Genomic DNA, 20,137 nt, shown 5'->3' with positions numbered 1-20,137 from the left:
TATCCTTGTGATGGGGAGGTGTGCTCCCCTGTTTACCTGGCACTTCAGTTTGTTGTAATGCAATTGTTTTGTTATTTCTATGTATAAGTACTTGAATAAAGAAAAATATAACTTGCCTTCAGTTTACTCGGGTCTCAAAAGAACAAAAAGGCGACGTTTCAGTCTGATATTACATTACATGTGCTTCCAAGTGACTTTTTTCCTGTCGCTGCTGTGTTCGTGTCCCACAAAACTTCCTTAGAGGAAGCAGACGCGGCTAAGCTCCGGACTTCCTGTTTTGAGCTCGACTGCTGACTGGTAGAAAGGAGTAATACTCGGAAGATAGTAAAACTACCCAATGAAACCGGAGTAAAAGTTCACTCAAAATGAGCTGGTATGTACCCTGACTACATTGTTATGAATAAAATATAACTGTAAACGATCCATTCAAGTTAATTTAGGACTGACCTGTCGACCGGGCTCGGGCTATAATCTGGAAGCGCTCACAGACACCTATAGTGTAACTAGAGTTAGCTTTAGCGTGTCAAACCAAGTGTTTCACGAATAAAAACGTCTTCTAGTAACCTTTCCGTAAGACTAGGTTGCCCCAAAACCCTTTCTGTAAAACATGTGGTCGCAAAACTGTAGTTGTTACACACAGTTGTCACTTCGAGGAAAAAGAATCGACAAAGTCGTTTACGAGCTACTTGTACAGTATATGTTAGCTAGCAGTTAGTTCGCCTGGTTGCTCTTAAATTAGGGAGGAAACTGACCTAACTGCTCTTTTAAGTTTAGGTTTCTTGTTCCTACTGTTTAATAAAATCTAGGGTTGTGGCTTTTGCTAAACGTGGAAACTTCGTGTCGTCAGTTGTCAGGTCGGACGGGTTTACGGTGAAACAATTTAAAGGGATTTAAACGTCGGTCGACAGTAATCAGCTGTGACTAGCTGGTATGTTGACACATGTTTTTGGGCTCTTTGTGAACTTTGATTTTCTAAGCAATGATAGCTGTGTGTCGTCTTCATTTGTGTGTCTCGCAGGAGTCGTGCCAAAAAGTGATTTCCAATGTTTCTGTGTTTTGTTTTATATGTCTACCATATATGTCTACCATTATATGCCTGTGCTTATAATGGTAAATAGACTGCAGTCAACCTGATTTAAAGGGGAGTTGTACATAAAATAAATAAATAATCTGTTTTGCAACTGTCTTTGTGACTGCATTATTGTACCTACTTAGTTCATACTCTACATTATACTCAATCCGGTTCTTTTTTGGCCATTTAAAATATCTTCAAAGACCTGTTATGTTATATTTGTTCCCATTTCTTTTGGCCTCCATGCCAGCTCTCTCTTGAAAAAGACATTTTTAATGTCAATGAGACTTTTTACATGGATAAATAAAGAATATAGAAAAATGACTTGATGTCATTCATGAGAGATATTGTTTGAGGAATTATTGGCCACCAAGTCATTTACAACAGTTCAGGTACTGGCAGGGATTTTTTGAGCGAACACCAGAAGTCATATTTTGGTAGACAATCATTTTTTGGCACTGTGTAAGAAGGGCGATTGTCAGTCTCAGTTTGAATTCTTTAAGCAGATGTGGATGCCAGGCCTTTTAGGTGATTTTTTTTTTTACATTTTAGCATTCAATTAGCATTAGCCAAGAGGTAAGATAATGCTACAATCATCAGTAAATCAACATGAGTAACCTTACTTAAAAATATGTTTATTATCTTGTATAAAGTAATAAAGAGAACACTTAAAATGCTAACATTTACTCCAGAAGAGAGCTTTATATAAACAAACTTTTTCCCCCCACATTGGAAAGCTGTGACATTACAACAGTGTAATTAGTCAATTGCATTGTTGGTACTGGACAGGTTTGATGACGCAGGAACAAGTACCAACATGGGGATATCTATCCAGTCTTTAAGTGATGACGTGATGAATCCTGCTTCCAGGTCCAAAGTACTCTGCGTTTAATAAGGCTTTGGTGTTTTTTTATACATGTTTTAATGCTTTGTATCTTGTTCTATTTAATCTCAACAAGCCCCTAAAAACAGTCAGTAATCACTGTCGGCCTCTCTCGGTTTTTATTACCGCTAATCATTTTAAAGCTCAGTTTTTAAAACCTTACGATGTAATTATAGCTCAGCCCATGCAGCAGTATATTAATAACTAACCTCGTATTGTGGATGGATTATCTCAGTTGTTCTCACAACTGAAGTTCGGTCCGTTTACAGCATCCTGCCATGCAATTGCATTTGTACCGAACCTTCGGGAACGCTCACGTTAACTTTTATTGAGTGCGAGCTAACTTCCTGCTAACTTGTAACTCCCGTTAAATTTCATAAATTCAGTTTTCATGGATGCCTGGATGTTGAACTTAATTGTTAAACCTGGTAGAGCAGCAACGCTGATCATTTTATTACAGATGAAAGGATTTGGACAGTTTTTAACTCTCAGTCATGCCATAGTGATCGTTGGACTTAGGGACCTGCAGTGGAGTTTGGGCCCAGGCACGCCTAATGACGTCAGACTTAAAGACCGGATTACACCATACAACTTTATCCTGCAGCTCTAAAATGCTAATGGGGTGTTGTCATCACCCTGCAGGTGCAGCTACTAAAAATCAAATCTCAGCGACCTTGACCTCAAGGTCAGAGGCCAGGTTTTCTGAAAATTATGTGAATGCAATACAGGGTGGTGTAGGATTTTGCAATTAATAGCATAGGTTCAACTCCCAAAAATCTTGGATTAGTTCAAATCTCAGTGACCTTGACCTGAAGGTCAGGTTTTCTTAAAATCTTGTGAACATGATAACAAGATCAAGGTGACTTGGGATTTTCAAATTCATACCATGGGTACATCTACTAAAATCTCAGAGAAGTTTGAATCCCAGTGTCCTCTGGGTCAAGGTTAGAGGTCAACCTTTCTGAAAATCACCTAGGATTTTCATATTCATGCCACACATGCTTCTAGTAGGAGGCTAAGGGGTTAGCATTGGCAGCTACCAGTGCTTTTTTATATTGTAAATCGATTATCACCCTGCCCCCACCACCCCACTCCATTTGTAGGTTTTCCTGTAGTTTAGGACTTCTTCCTTCTTCTTCTTCAGCATATATAGACAGATTAGAACAGTTGGAAATGCACGCTCCCCCTTTACTTCAGAAAGAATTACCCATGTGATACATATGCTACCAAAGAAAAACAAAACCTTTTGATATTGAATGGTACCAAGAGTACTGGTTCTGGTAATATCCCTACTGATTATACAGTTATGAAATCTCACATGAGAAGAGCTCCAAAGTGAGTCTCCTTCACACTGGAGTGATCTCAAGACTCCAGTTACTCTGCTTTCTTGGGTCTCCAGCAGCATGCGGTGTGTAAAAGTCGACTGGATGAATGTTCAGAAGAACTGTTGAAAGGCTGTTGCAGTGCCCTTTACAATGACTGTAATCAGAGCCCATCTATGGAGAACCCGTTCACTTATTGTTGGCTTTCTACCAAGCGGGTGCTCCTAAACAGTGAGTGTAGTTAATTGGCTAAAACCATTGTTTGAATTTGTTTACAGAAAACCACCCACCAAAGTTTAGTTTCTTGTTGTGAATGTAGTGTCAATTATGTATATTCCAGAAATACTCGTATTTTTTAGTTATTTTCTTACAGGGATGGAAATAAATCACTAGCATTCTGCTTATATAAGCTTTTTTGTTGGTTAAGGGTTTTGTCAGGAACTGTAGACACACATGGTCAGAAGCTGTTTTATTTTCCACAGGTTATTTACTTGTATTGGGTGGAGTGGCTAAATTAAACTCACTTAAAGCCTTAGATGCAAGCAGTTGATCATTGTGAAGGTATAACAGTAAACAGTTTGTTGGCAAGAAAAAAGAGAGAAATTTTGCATTATTTTAATGTTGTGGGTTTTTCCCCTAACACTCAACCATTATCTCATGATTTTTTTAAAGAAAGATGACAGCACTTATAGATGGTTAAAACTGGAGTTTTTTGACTAAGACATTTGAGCTTGATCTCCAAAATTCAAACCAAAATTCTAATCCGCAAAGCATATAAACCCTTTTTGAACCTACCACACGGTCACACTTAACACTCCGGTGCTCCCTTTTAAAACCATTTTCTCCATCCACTTAGAAAGTGCCAAGGCCCTAGTTACACAAGGCTAGACACTAGTTGGGAACCACCGGTCGCACGAGAATAATGCCTATTCCCCAGCCAGTCGATGATTGGTTGTTGGAGGTTGCTGGGAGTCACTGTAAAATCAGCAGGCCTAGAGAGTGGTCAGTGACACCCTGCCAACCACAAGTTGCTAGGGACAAATGTGTTTTTCCCAGTTGGTTAGTGAATAGTTGCTGGCAGGGGAAATCAATTGCAAAGAGTAATATGGTGCTTCAGGCCATGTCCACACTAATACGTTTTTATTTGAAAACGCATCTTTTTCTCTCTCCGTTTTGGCCTTCCGTCCACACTGAGACGGCTTTTTTGTTCAAGGAAAACGCAGCGATTTGAAAACGCTCTCCAAAGCGGATACATTTGAAAACGCTGTTTTCGCATGCAGTGTGTACAGCGAACCCGGAGCCTTTTCGAAAATGATGACACATTTTAGTCATGTGATGCAGTCATGTGACCAATTAAACTAAGATAGCGGAGGGCATTACACAGCAGTTGTTTTGTTTGTGCTCAATTTTTACAGCCCTATTAAAGATTAATATCAGTTTCTACATGTTCCAGATAGCTTTTCTTCAAATTCTTTAACTCTCACTTGCTTTTGCAACTTTGTACTTTTGTGGTACTCGCAGCAACAACTCCACCTCCTTGTTAGTCCATTTAAAAAACTCTCTGCTTTTCCTCGACATTTTGCTGCGACGTTTCAAAGAGCCAGAAAGTAAATAAACAACAGACAGAAATGAGGCAGGTCGAATCGTCTTGCGTTTCACGCATGCGCAGTACTGGAACGTAAGTGTTTTCGGCCGTTTCAATGTGGACGCACAACTCTGTGAAAACAACTGAAAACGATAGTGTGGACGCAGAGCGTTTTCAGGCGAAAACGCTGTTTTCAAATTTATCCAGGCTAGCGTGGACGTAGCCTTACTGAACCTCCTTGCAATTGCTTTGGCCAAAAGTAGGTTGCCAGTGTAGCATTGTAGTTTGCATTGATGACACCTGCTTGTCTGTAAACACTCACCAGCTATTGTCCAAGCTAAAGCTAGTGGCTACCCAGTATGCTTAGCTAGTGTTGCTCTCTTTTGACACTGGAAGTGGAAGATTACTACTGAAGCAAGGCACTCAGGAGCAAGCATAAACATCCCATACACTGGATTTTTGTACAGTATTTTCCCTGAGTTCTTTGTGTCAAAGTCACTCCAGAGACTGTCAGGGAAAGACTACTGTTTATAAGCTACATTATAATCCAAACAGACATTAGTAATTAAGAACGTTAATATAAAGGCTTGATAATCCAGTCTGTGCAATATTGTGAGCAATACTTTGTGGCTAGAAGGATAGTTTCCCTTCATCCTCTAACCAGAGTGATAAACACTGACAACAGATGTGACATAAGGAAGAGGCAGGACTTTGCCTTCGTTTTAACATTTATTGTGAGATCCTTGTCTAAATGACATACATTTACCAGCACTCCACTAAAACACTCTGAATTTCTGATTGGTTTTTTGATTGTCACATTTGCAACATATTTATGTGCACAACTGTTGCATTCTCTCTTGTTTAGCATATTTTACATTTAGTTGAACTTATGACTAAATTATGACTATACAGTTTTTTATGTGTTTTTTTTTTTAAACAAATAACAGGGGTTGGTCATAGCAGCCCCTAATTGCATGTGGCATTTTACACATTTAAAAGGAAATTTGCATAATTCATGTTTTGTCTCTCACAATTCATGACTGTAATTCTAGAGAAAATGCAAAGAAGATAACTTTTCAGTGCACTTATGACGCGTATGTATATTAACTCACTTGTAATATATTTCAGGTTCTTAGTGTCATTCAGGCAAGACTGTAAGTAGTAACCATGATAGCGTCATTCAGTTCAGTCATTTGGTCAATAGCTGGCAAACGACACATCTACCAGTACGCACCGCCAACCGCAAGGTCAAGAGTGGGGTGCTCACCCAGTGAAAAGAGTCCTTCATGAGCTCTGCTGACTGATGCATTCCAGCAGGGCCTGCACACTTGGTTCTATGACGTGAGCGGTTTGACTTCAGGGTCATCATCAGAACAATTCCACTTCCCAGCATCTTCAACTAGCCTTCTGTGCTCCACGGAATATCTGAGGTCAAATGATGCACTATCTTTCTAATGGTGTACACATTTGCAGTTTTATTGAAAAGCCAATGGTTACTCCAGTTGGTGCATTATGTGTCCAGAATCAAGAAGACTGTTATGTCTTTGTTCTTGCCTACGTGCTTTGTTGATGGCGGTGACGTGTATTCTATTACAGCAAAGATTAGATAGCTCATTAAATGTGAGATGACCAACTTTTTGATAATGGCTGCATGTTTAAAGAGCCAGTTTAAATGCGTCTTGGTCAAGGAACGGGCAGAATCATGATCCACTGCAGTTCTCCCCAGTTATTTGGTTAAATCCATGTCATTACATAGTTATGTCTATATGTTTTGCATAATTATAAAAGCTGTCACTTCAGACTGAGGCTAAAGACCGAGCTGACAAATTTCTGCATCCAATTTTATGTTCTTACCAGTAGTGGAATTTTTCATTTTTTATTGCTTTGATACTTCTTTAAAAACGACTTCTTGCTATGCTGGGTCTCTGGCTAAGTGAGAGAGAGAGAGTTATTGTAGGGATTCAACCTAGCCAACAGGTTGGATTCTGAAAAGCCAATCACATGTAGTCGTACTGTGGTAATCTACCCTTAGGTCTAATGGTGATCGATTAAAAAGTTGGATTAAATAGGAAAGACAGCAACAGTAGCTATTACCGGCCGATTTGCATATTTTTAGTACTGCTGCCTTGTGAGAGTACACAGTTACAAGATGAAGATGTACATCTGAAAGACTCATAGAAACTATGGACCTTTTAGATTTTAGTTCATATATATTTTTGGGAAGTTTTGGCACTGTTATTTGTGACCTTAATCATGTGTCTTCATAGTTGTTTGAAAAATCCTTATTTATGTGTCTACTCATGCGTGTCATCACTTGGCTTAAATTTGGTTTCAGAAAATTGTGGATTTGAGTTGGTGTAATGCACATTTTTTCTTTGTTTTTAGCAGTCGTCTGACCAGTCCTCTGCCATGTCAGATTCTAGTTCTGAGTTCACAGGACTGGGCTTACCAATGTTTCTAAATGTGACAGCCCCTACAGAAATATTGCTGTGTGAAGAAACAGTAGAAATGATTCTCACAGTAACTACCATCCTCCCTCTTTCTCATTCTCTCCCTCTGCTTGCAGTTGCCCTCCCCAAAGCACACTTCACCCGGTGTGTTTGCCAGTTCCCATGAGCAGCTGAAGAGAGTGACCACTTTTTTGGCTCTTTGCTGAAGTGCACATATTCCGAATCTATAATGTTACAAGCTTCCTTCAGTTTTTTCCCCCCAAAGCAAGTGTGTCATTTGATACATTAAAGGGAAAATTCACACATTCATATAGTGACAGTTTAACTGATCCTCTTGATGTAAGCACATTTGGATCCAAACTGCAGAAAACATTTAAATATACGTACCAACATTTAAATATACGTACCTCTTCTCCTTTGTAAAGCACTCTTGCATAATACCCTTCTGTTGTCTTTTTGCTGTGGATGTCATGATTTATAGCTTGACACACCCATTAAATAAGAACAAACTCAAAACCTGCTTCCAAATGTTGGGCAATCTTGGCAAAAATTTTCCAATCAGTTCCCTGAACTTTTGGTTTAAGGACAACTATATTAATCTCATAAGATCAGTCAGTCATTTCATGCACCGTACAAAAAATGTATAAACATAATTAAAAATGGCAACTCTCTCTGTTTAATTAATTAATTTCTTATTATTTCTATTACTTTTTCCTCTTCATTTTATACCAGTAGTTGGGCTTAATTGTTAAAACTGATTAGTATCTTTCATTTCTGTAGTCACTTACTTTTTTTTAGTTGTGAGTTGTGCCTAAACTGTAGCTTAATTCTACACATAGACTTCAAAGTAAAAGTGTTGCAGATCACTGGTTGTAAATGCATGTGCAGAACAAAAGATTGCGTTAACAAATAGAACCATCATCACAAAATGTATGTTCAGCTATATTAATAGATGGGATATGTAGTCAATGCTTAATGTGTGGTTTAAGTCATAAACTTTCTGCTAATTTCTCCTTATACAGTCTGACTGGGCTGAACTGCTTCTTTTATGGTTGTTTTGTCTTAAATCTTAACTGATCTTACAAGAGGTAGTGTGGCAGTGTGGAGGCTGTTTCTTCTTGTTTTAACTTTGGGAGAACACCAATCTAAAACTCTCCGTGTTTAAATCTCCAGCTGTTGTGCTTTGGGTAAACAATCCCAAACAGTTTCAAAGACAGGTACGTGTGTATGTAATGCACGTAGTTTGACATTACAGTGTACCTATCACCTCATCGGAGAAAGGTGAGTCAGATGAAGCTGAGTAATTTCTGTGGGTTTTTTTCCATGTTGGCTCACCCAAGTAGTGACATAGTGGGTGAAACTAATCCCCGAGCGAAAGCAGCAAAATGTTTTCAGGGATTTGTAACTGGTTCTTATTCTTTTTTTTATTATTATTTACCAAAAAAAGGTTGTCACCAGGTCAAAGTCCTTGTTATGATATCAAGTACCAGAAAGTCAAAATCAATGTAATTCCTAAGCCACCAGTGAAACTTGTTTTTTTTTTTTATGTATTTTTTCCCCCAGGCTTAATCATATTGTTTTTTTTGACCATGTTGAGTTTTGTGATTGAGCTGTAGTCAAAAGGATCTTCCCGACACATCTGTAGCTTTCCCTGGTTGCACAATAAGGTCCTACATCACACCCTCACTTTTCCATCTCATTAGTCTACACACCTTTCTTTTGACACAGCTGCTGCCTCACCCTGGCTGTCAGTAGCAACTGTCCATCATGTAGCTTAGATTTCAGACCATTAGTGCAACATCAATGACAACGTACAACATAGAGCAAATCACAATGATAAGGCAGTGTTTTCTATCTCATGGATATCCAAGGCACTCTGATGCGCTGCAGCAACTTATTAAGGCATAGGCAAGGGTTTTGAAATGGGGATAAAAGATTGTGTTTTAACTAAGACGAAACAAGTTTCTTTTTCTTTTTACTGAAAGTAGAATCTCTGTGTCTTTTCCTTCCCGAGTGAAGAAAAGTTGTACTTCATCCTGAAAATTATGTGAAACTATTGCAGATACAGTGAGCCTTGTAACATGTTTTGGTGTTGACTGTTGTCATGGCTTTGTCTTTTTGAGTCCTGGTATATGAAGGTGGCTGAGGGGGGTGTGTGTGCTATTTTTCTGATGTTATAACATCTGCATTTGATTGCCAGTTGGGGTCATGTAAAATCACACAGATGAGGGGACAACCACTTCTGTTAAGTGATATCTGCTTGCAGTGGCAGCCAGATGTGATCAGTGATGACACAAAGTTAATGTACATGCCACTGACAGCATGTGTGAGAGGAACAGGGATTGACAGCCTCAGATTGTCTGTGTCAGTGATCTAAAAGAGGCACTAAGACACCGGTAGACCTGAGCTGTCCTTTAGTCGGTCATCATGCAACTGTTGACAATTTAAGCATTCATTAATCTCACCTTTTTGGTAATCATTTCCTGTTGCTTGTATCTGTCAGCACTCATTGCTTGTTTTTTCGTGTTCATTTCAGGATCCCGTTCAAGATTGGACAACCAAAAAAACAGATTGTCTCTAAAACTGTAAGTCACAAGAACTTTTACTCTATCCAGACATTCAGGTGAAACAGCAGTTTAAAAGCTGTAGTTGTTGAGCTTCACGAATGGCACAGACCACACGAATAGTAGTCTAAATACTGTCGTCCACAAAGATTTATTAGATGTCAATTTGTCTAAGTCTTTCAAGGGGGCTGAGGTGGTTACCTTGAAGTGACAGTGAGAGGGTGTTCTTCTTGCTGGAGAAAACCACTTCCACCATAATAGGTTTGTGGCCTGGCATTTAGACTGTGAGACAGGGATTCCAGCTTCCTGTGCCATCCTAGGCAAAAACCATGGAGTGGGAGAGATGGTGACAGCTGTGAGTAGGTCTAAACTCAGATTAACTCTGAGATTAAAGCAAAGTTTTACTGTGGGAGTCACAGATTAACAAACAGTTCAGTTTTATCACAATACCTACAAAGGCAATTGTATCATGATATAATTCTGCGGTACATGATGCATTATAGTACACTGCAATATCTATGTTTAAAAAAGACCTTAAAAAGTGAAAAACATTGTATACATTCAGTACAAGCAGTGTCACTGTTGTATGGATTATTAAGATTATTCTATAGTTTACGTTCCCTTGAGTGAGTGTAAAAGGGTCCTGACTTATTTATTACAATGGCTACCACACAACCAGAACAAGCTGACACTCATCACTTTATCAGATCCAGTTTTCCCACCCAAGGAACACATTAAGGAGTGGTGGTAAATGGCCAAACTGGTTTTTATCACCAGAAATTGCTAGTAATATAACTGGTATACAGAAGAGTGCAATTAGTATCTGCCTCAGAATAGCAAATCTAGTCTTGTAGATCAATTCAATGGGAAAATCAGTTAATCTCAGAAGAATGAGTAAAAAAACTAAATGAACACCAGATCTCAACACAAGTGCTCAACACCACATAGCCTGCAGTTACACATGCACACCCCCACACAACAGTGCTCTGAAAAATTCCAGCCAAACAAACAACCAAAGCTGGAATTAAAGTATGAGCGTCAACCACAGTAGCACACCAAAATGTTACTCCAAACAGAAACGTCCACACTAACCAAAATGTCCAAGATGACAACAAAGAGATAACCAAGCTACTGCAAAGCTCACAGCAATTCAAAATAGTTAATGGAGTCAAAGCTACCAGACAAAACTACCAAGTTAAATATTTTACGCCAGGTACAAATTAAGGAGTAGTGACACATAAGTGTTCTTGGTTAGCACATACAGTAATGCAAGGAAAAACTGTTTTTTATTACCAGAAATTGCTATTAATATAATTGGACACTCCCAAACAATGTTCCTCTGAAAAACTTCTAGCAACAAACAACCAAAGCTGTAATTAAAGTATGATCATCATTTAGCAGACCACAAGCTAATTTGGTGATTAACACCAACTCAAACTTTAATCTCACCAATGGGTTGACAGATCCTGGACGAGCCTCCATTTGTCACAAACTGGCTCAAAGTAGGTGACAAGGAAGGAGTCTACACAAGAAGTTTACTTAAATATAAATTTATTTTTTAACCATAACCTAACCAAGACACAAAGATCACCAATAAGTTGATGCCATGTGAAGTGGAAGAGAGAGACTATGCAGGTCATCTGAGCCAGCTTTTATATTCTGCAATACACAGATAACATGTATTAGGCGACCAACCAACAGCAGCCATGGCTTTCATGAGTGCGGGCGGTTCCTTCCTTATTTATTATTAAAATGGCTATCGCTCAACCTGGCTCGGAAAACAAGCAGACACCTATCAGTTTACTAGATTCAGTTTACTAGATTTTCTACGGAAAGTACAAATTAAGGAGTGGTGACACATAAGTGTTCATGGTTAGCACATACAGTAATGCATGGCCAAACAGTTTTTTTTATCACTGGAAATTGCTACTAATATAATTCCCAAACAACAGTCCTCTGAAAAACTTCTAGCATCAAACAACCAAAGCTGTAATTAAAGTATGAGCATCAACCACAGCAGCACACCAAAATGTTACCAAGTTACATATTTTACAACACTATTCAAGTTTAAGTCTACAAATAAACCACTTAAACCTACTCAACTGAGAGACTCATTTGGCTATATTCGCCAAAAAGGATATCTGAAACCCTAAATTCATGGACTTAACAGCCGAGCAAAATACTGGTGCTGCTCTCTTCCAACCGCAAAAACTCTAAATTAATGTAACCAATCCAAACTAATGTTATTTAGAACTGCAATACTAATGATCTGAACTGATAGAACTTCCTAAGATGTTAGTCACAGTCTAAAATACCATAACAACTTTCGGCTGTACTCAAAAAGCAATTCAATTTAGATGACCATTTAGCAAACTGCAAACTAAGTTGATTAACAAGGGCCCAAACTTTAATCTTACTAGTAGGTCTAAAGATCCTGGACAAGGAAGGAAGGAGTCCACACAAGAGGTTTAGTTAAATATAAAATAATTTATTAAACATAACCTAGTCGTTTTACCTGCATTTCAGCTGCTCAAACCACTGTCTGTCAATCCTGTTGCATAATCCTACAGGTAAAGACAGTGAATATGTCTAAGTGGGAAAACAAATGCCTTCTGAAGTAATCATTGTTGCTGGAAATAATTATATTTTGCACATATATTTATTGTCCGTTACAATTTTTGGAGTCATTATTTGTACTATGCCAAAATGCTAATATACTTGCAATGCATTCTTTATTTTAGGTTGAAAGAGACTTTGAGCGAGAATATGACAAACTCCAAAAGTAAGTTTCCATTATGCTTTATAAGACTAAGGAGGTAGACAGTGACTAAAGTTTCTCTGTGTTATTCAGAGTTACATTGGTATTAAAATAAACATTTTATATTTTACAAAAATATGCATCTGTTACCAAGTGTTTTCATGATCATGTTTTGTTTGTTTTAGCTTGGTGCTTTGTATATATTCGATATCTTAATGTCTGTCATTAGTCCTTCTGCCAACAAAAAAATCTGTAATGTTTTTGTATTATTTATTTTATTCTCATGAAATTACTTAATGTACAATTACTAGTCAGGATTATAAAGTAAATAAGAAATCTGAAATAACTAACAGTTATTTTGACTGCATATTTACATTTTAAGTTTTCCTTTTTGCACATGTAGTTTTTCTTTTTTCTTTTCCAGCTTTTGGTAGTTTTGGACACTGTTTTTTCTTGACGTGAAATATTAAGACATTTCAAACTTGGCCACAGCTGAAATATCATATTTTTACAATTTAATGTCATTATGGATGTAGAAATTCTGTTAATGGTCTTTATTTCAGTTTCTCTGTGAAACAAAGGCAAGTAGGGATCACATCATTTAAAATTCAAAACTTGTAAGCTCAGTACATCAGGCCTAGTCTTACTGGGAGGCTGAGGTTACAAAAACTCCCTGAGGGCCCAGCAAAATGAGTGGGAGCATCATTTTCCTCTCAGGTTTTGTTGAGTAGGAGGGCCCTTTATCAGGAAGGTGTGGTGCCAATAGACCTTATAGATGAGTCAGAGCAGCAGGCATGTAGAGACATTTAGGTTCTCCACCCTAGAGATCCATATCAACACTTCATGGTGCTCCTGTGGTCTAAATGCAGTATACTTAGTAGTAACTGATACCTGTGTTTGCAGTTTGTCCATCTGACTGAAGACGTTTAAATTCTTCTAGTACAAAAATAATCTGTACTTTAACACTCTCCCATATTGAAGTATAGACCAATTTCAACATCATTTTAATTTTAGTGTTTGAATAATCTCTATGATCTATAACAAAATGCAGCTCTATGTTCTATTATCTGTAGTACCAGCAGTGTAAAACAGATTTCAATCTCATAGAACTAGCCTTGACTTCCCCAAATGAGATCTGAAAGGTTACATGCAGATGTATATAGTCTCTCTGTATGTGCACACTTTTCCTCTATAACCTGTTGCATCCTCCAAATTGATGATGGTCATATCTTGCCCTCATATCCTGTGTACATCCGGCTGGAAACATACCTGATAATTTCCTCTCAGCCTGAAATATCATTGCTTTGTTATTTGCATGTAGTGTAAAAGTGGCTTTAAAGTGCTAGCTGATAAAACATTTAACACAAGATCATCTTATTCCTTCTGCTACATATGAAGCATATTTGCACTTCATATGTGTTAAGTATAAGTAGGTATTGACTTGTGGGTTCAGACAAAATTTAAACACTATTGTGGAACAGTAAGTGAAATTCCACAACTTAACCAATTTGGATAACAGTGTTTTACTTTTTCTTTGTCGATGTTATTTGATCACTTTTTAAGATCAATATTTTGTAATAGCAGTATAGGAAATCCAAATGTCCTAATATACGGCTGTGCAAGTCTATGTGAAAAAAGTTAAACTATTTCAGTGACAAAATTAAATTAGTCATGTCTAGAGGTATTAAAATTTGATTTAGTCTAGTACAATTCTTGGTTTTAGAGTGATTTACATGGAATTGCAGTTTCTAATAGAGATGGCACGATACCACTTTTTATGTCCGATACCAATACCGATATCATAAATTTGGATATCTGCCGATACCGATATGAATCCAATATAGTGTGTTTTTTAATCAATAATATCTTGCTGCATTTTGTATAAGTTCATACTCAAGTTTAAATAAACAACAACTCTAAAGCTATTCTGTTTTACCTGTATGTAAAAAATACACTGCACCCAAAATATTTCATAGTTCAGCAATACTGATCAATCTAATAAACTTAAACCTCCTTCCTATTCTGGTATTTTAAAGAGTACTTAGCAGAAATATTAAGCAACCTAACTAATAGAGGTGGGAATCACCATACATCCCACGATACGATATTATCACAATACTTAACGCACGATACGATATTATTGCAATTTTTAATTATTTTTTACGATATTCAGATTCTGTACATAAAGGTAAACTTTATCAATATTCATTTTATCTAATATCAAAGTCTCACACTCAGTCTTTCTCTCATTTCAGTCAGTTTTATTGTTGACAAACTGAACGGTTTGTATTACAGTCTAGTCCAACTTAACTGAATGCAACCATCTGGTACAATTATAGCTATTCTGAACTATGCAATTTATGAAAACTATGCAGCCCCTTCAGCAACTGAAGAATTTGAAAGTAAATTAAAACAAAATATAATTTTACATTAAATAAAAGAGTTTTAAACTTAATTAAAATAAAACATGTCTTAAATTAAAATAAATAAACTGTCATGTTTATTGCTGCCAAAAAAAAGTTAAACACATTTGGACAGTGAAGGAATGTCAGGATTCTTGCTCAGAAAAAGGATCAACATGCTCTGAAGTCAGAGCACAAAAACCTTTTTTGTAACAAAATATCGATTTCTGCTGTCCCTGTATCGATACATTATTAGCAAACAAAATATCACGATACTACACAGTATCGATTTTTCCCCCCACCTCTACTAACTAATAGGGTTGCAAACTCCCAGCAAAAAAAAAAATAGGGAACCACCCCCCACCCTCCACCTCATGATGCTTAATCGACGTTATCAACTTTAATTTGATGCAGTGTGGGAAAAAAAATGCACAGAAATAAATTATTTTTCAAGAATAATTAAATAGATTCAACATCTTTCTTCAACAGAATTGCAGACTGCACAGATGGTATCTTCCCAAAGGAAAAAGTAGTATAGATTACTAGGGTATATTAGACTTAATAGTTACTATATACAGTAATGGACTTCTATACATTTTACATCAGATTAAAACTTTGGGTGTAAGATTCAGATAACTATTTATTGAAAGCTAGACATTTTAAATGAGAATAAGAAAGAAAAGTATGTCTTTGTGCCCCCCCCCCCCCCCCCCCCCCCTTTTCCCTGTTAATGCCCTATCGGCCCCCCTGGCTAAACTTTGCTAGATCCTTCCCTGCACAGTTACCAGCCGTCAGCTACATAGAAAAGGATCCTGGTGTAGAAAGTAATATTAAATAAATTCTAACAACAGCTTATCAAGGTTAAACATGCTGCTGTTGTTCAGCCGCTGGTTTCCTCTTTCTGGCGCGAAGTGAGCAATAAACAAACAAGAGAGACGGACTCGCGACAGAAAAGCCGATCAGCTGATCATTGATCAGTTTCACGATTGAAGTAGCAACAGGAGAAGGAGGGAGAGAGAGGCAGTCGCTCCATATATCGGTTGTTAAGCTTAATGTGGGAATGCTTTACAAACATTCAGAGACAAACTTACACACTTGCTTTACTTCTCTCTGCAATAACTTCCTCGGAGATGAAATGCCGGTTTGGTAGCGAGGCTCCAAATACACACAGCCGCTCTATCATGTGATGCATACTGCTGCTCCATGCTACGGTTATGAGCCGAGTTACGCCATGTTGCCAGTTTTGTGAGGTGCTTTTTTGATATTTAATGGATCGGATTACATTTTTTATTTCTCTCCGATATCCGATCCAGTAATTTACGTCAGTATCGGACCGATATCGATACGTAATCGGATCGGTCCATCTCTAGTTTCTAACCTCAGTCTTGTGTGAAAAGCAATGATCCGAAAAGCAAATCAGAGTAAATGGTCATGTTGCAATGTATAAGTGATATATTCAGCAATTTTCTTTAAAAGTCTTGAATGCCTTTAGTTTTCACCACCCTGTGTGGCGTGACGGCTGTGGCTGCATGGGTAGAAGGTTTGGGGCATAGGTACAAGGAGCAGCAGCTGTTCCAGTAGGTTACTCTATTAGCACCTTTTGGGAAGAGACTCCACGCTGGCATGGCACTCATCCAGGATGGCTTTCTCTTACCATCAGTTCTGACAGAGAAGGGAAAATGCAGCAGTATTTTTAAGTAGGTGGTAGTGTCTGGAACATGACTTTCACATGCACAAATAACCATCACAAGAATATATTCTGAGTGCACTGGGCTCAGAGCGCACTGGTTTGTTTACATAGTAAGATACTTTCACCCACTGTCTTACAAACTAATATGCATGACTGGCAGGATTATGCTGTAATTATGTTTTGTTTTTTTTTAAATTTTCCTGATATTATATTTTTGCTTGGTATTACTTAGTCTAGTATTGCAGTCTAAACATTTAGTTTGAGTTGTCAAATATCTCTACTTTATGTAATCTCAGACAGAAATGCTAAGATTGACAACATATTACAATTTCAAAATGTTTATGACAATGTCAGAATCAGTTATCAAGTTGCGGCTCTAACAACAAAAGGTTATCATTTGAAGATTTTATGTCACGTCAGAGTTTAATGCAAAAATGTTCTCAACAACAGAGAAAAACTGTGATGACCTGAACTTGTCACACTGACTCTTCTCGTCCAAATATGTGCTAAAAATTGACTTAATGTAGTGAGACGAACACAGGAAGAATCTCTCTTGATTATTAGATACTCTCCAAATCTTGCCTGAAGCGTTGATGATAAATTTACTACAATTTGAAATGCCTGTTTCTGGATATTTGAAACATAAGCGTGCATTTTCATTCATTTAGAGAAAGCCTAATATAGCTTGTGAGACCTAGTTCTATCTAATTGGTGAGAGGGACACAAGAAGTTACTGTGGAGATTGTTCTGACAGACTGTTTTTTTCTTTCCCGTGGTGAAAACAGTATGGGATGAAGTTACATCATTTACTGCAAATGACATTTTAGGAACAACCTCCATCTGGTCTGTGGTGATTTAGTATAAAATCCTTTAACGTCAAAAGAAACAAAAGCTTAAAGAGAACATGTTATGTTTTAAAAAATATATATATATATATAAAAGAATTATTTTACTATTTGTCCTTTCTTGGATAAACAAACAAAAGAATAAAAGAAAATCCATTTGCAGATGAAAATCTAAAACCAAAGTTGTCAAAGGGCACGTGCATTGGCTTATGCCACGTATCCTTCTGTATGTTGCATTTTGGGAGACTTGAACTTTTCTTTACGGTCCTGTAAATGCTGCTTTTTAATCAGCAGTCATTTTCAAACCCTTCAGTTGAACAGTTTAGATTTGGTTAGTGTACCTGTGAGTATCTTCAATCGTTCTTTGTTTCCCAGCTGCTAAACCGAAAAAAAATCTAAAACATTTAATTGGAGCCGCTTGACTTGCAGTTTTTGTTTGCAGCTCTGAAAGAGCTCTACTTGTTCTGCTAGTGTCTTTATATCTTGTGGACATGCACAAAAATGGGATTACCGTTACTGACTTCCTATTTAATATTGTTCTTGAAAAACAAGGGTGGAAGCGAAACCTGACTGCACCACGTTTTTCATCAAATAGGAGTAGTGTTATGAAGGTAGTCTCAGGGGAGATTCTAAACCCCTTGTTTGCCTTAATTGATATAATGAATGGCATGTGTTTTCAGCCTCCATAGTCTGGTAATTGCCATTTTTAACACACATCAATGGAATATGTGCAGTGGAATGATTGAAGACGTTAATGCTTTTGAGCGGAAATGTAGTTGACTGAAGGATTCACACTATTGTTAATTAGCTAACAGATTTTATGTGGAATCAGTCGAATGTGTAATTCCTTCTTAATCCATATTGTTTTATGTCTTTTTTCGAGGTTTGTGTTTTCTTTATCCTTGTCAATGTTTTTGTCCAAATGAACGGGTTCAGAGGGATTCAGGGATGAATCGATTTGAAAGTATGCATTCCTACTTTTGTAACAGTGGAAAATTTTTAAAAGTTCAGGCCTTGATTTCGATTTTTTAGCATTTAAACAGCAGATATCAATTGATAAACCTGAAGATATCAGTAAAACCAGGCTCACATTAGCAGATACCAACGTTTGACTGATGTATTAATGCATGCCTACAGCTCATAAAGTAAATCTTGACTTCAGTATAGGTTATTAATTAATCCAAGTTAGGATAACTGATTTTTTACTGTACTACGAGACAAGAAGCGCTCTGATAATCAGTCTTCTGCTTGTCCCACAGGCTGGAGGATCAGACGAAAAAGCTTCACAAAGACATGAAGAAAAGCACAGAGGCAGATTTAGGTATGTTCTGTCACTTACTTGGCGTTGCCGCCTGGTGAGCCATTGATCAGCACTTGTTCACCAACATACTTGATGTTACTTGGCATGTTTTTCAGGGCCAGAAAGATGTTTGGGTGCCTGTGTTTTTCTTTTTTTTTTCCTGTGCTGTGTTCGATCTCCAAATGATATGACATGAAACAACTGTGTGTGAGTCTCTACCTTAATCATTTCCTTTTTTAGGCTTTTGTAGCTGTCATAGCAGGTGTGTTTTTTGTGTTTTCACCATGTGATTTATATTCAGTTGGGGATCCTGGTTTACCATCTCTGCCATCATTTATCCATGTGTTTGTCTGCCACAAAACTCTTGTTTACTAAAGATTTATTTGCCGATTTGCTGGTTTTGTGTTTTTGTATTTGGGAAGTGGTAGTAGATATGGCCTGTGGTAAGTAGTCACTTGTGGGGGTGGAAGAGCGGGGACGGATGGAGCAGTGAGAGACTTCTTCATTTCCTCTCCTTTGTGCTCCGCAATATGAATGTCTGCATCATCAAAGTGTCATAGCTGTCAGGGTCTCATTATCGTTAATGGATTCCATCTGTTGCACAGGTCCCATCTCCACTAACTGCTACCAAACAAAGAACTGGACCCACTCTGCATGTCAGCACTGCATTTAATACACTTCTCTCTGTATCAAGCCAAATGTGTTTATATGCAGCACTCTAGCGAACGTGCTGACAGTCATCTGGTGAGGGCCAGTAATATCTTTTTAAGGGTTGCTCCTGTACACATGCCAAATTAGGCTAAATAACAGAAGGCAAATAAAATATGTTAACTTGTCTTGCCTCATTCAGGACATGAATTTCACCTTTTCCCTCACTGCTAATAACGAGCCCTCAGGTCACCTTTTGATTTTCACGACCCTGTAATTAAAATGTTTGTCAGATCAAGCAATGTATTACTTGTGCAAACTGAGAGAGATGCAGAAACGCTACACCGTGATAATTGATTGGTTGAAAATTGGTCCCAGGGGAGTGTGAAATGACCAATGACTGTTCCAAATCTCTGTAAAGCCCATATTCAGTGCAGCTCCTGTCGTCAGCTTGTGTCTCCTCAGTGCAGCTCATTTGTTTTGACAGTGAAGCCATATACTGATACATGCTCTGTGTCTAAACAAAGTGGCACGAGTGCAGATTAACGGTAATTGATGCTGTCAGTGTAGAAAAATGGCAAAAAATTTTTGTTGTGCTGGTGAATATTCAACGCGGCA

General features: G+C 37.7%; 1 protein-coding gene across 1 annotated transcript in view; it reads left to right on the top strand.

Annotated features, from left to right (window-relative positions):
- Window positions 1-255: 255 nt before the first annotated feature.
- Window positions 256-20,137, top strand: part of bin3 (bridging integrator 3) — a 34,106-nt gene continuing 14,224 nt past the window's right edge. The window contains exons 1-4 of the mRNA XM_006784040.3: window positions 256-373; window positions 9,849-9,897; window positions 12,618-12,658; window positions 18,831-18,892. Coding sequence (XP_006784103.1) covers window positions 366-373; window positions 9,849-9,897; window positions 12,618-12,658; window positions 18,831-18,892 — 160 coding nt within the window. The 5' untranslated portion in view covers window positions 256-365. The remainder of the gene's footprint in view (window positions 374-9,848; window positions 9,898-12,617; window positions 12,659-18,830; window positions 18,893-20,137) is intronic.

The sequence above is a fragment of the Neolamprologus brichardi genome, chromosome 12 (assembly GCF_056152115.1).
Source record: "Neolamprologus brichardi isolate AB-2024 chromosome 12, ASM5615211v1, whole genome shotgun sequence".
Lineage (NCBI taxonomy): Eukaryota > Metazoa > Chordata > Actinopteri > Cichliformes > Cichlidae > Neolamprologus > Neolamprologus brichardi.
The sequence above is the reverse complement of the archived record's forward strand: the minus strand, read 5'-3'. Positions and strand labels throughout refer to the sequence as shown.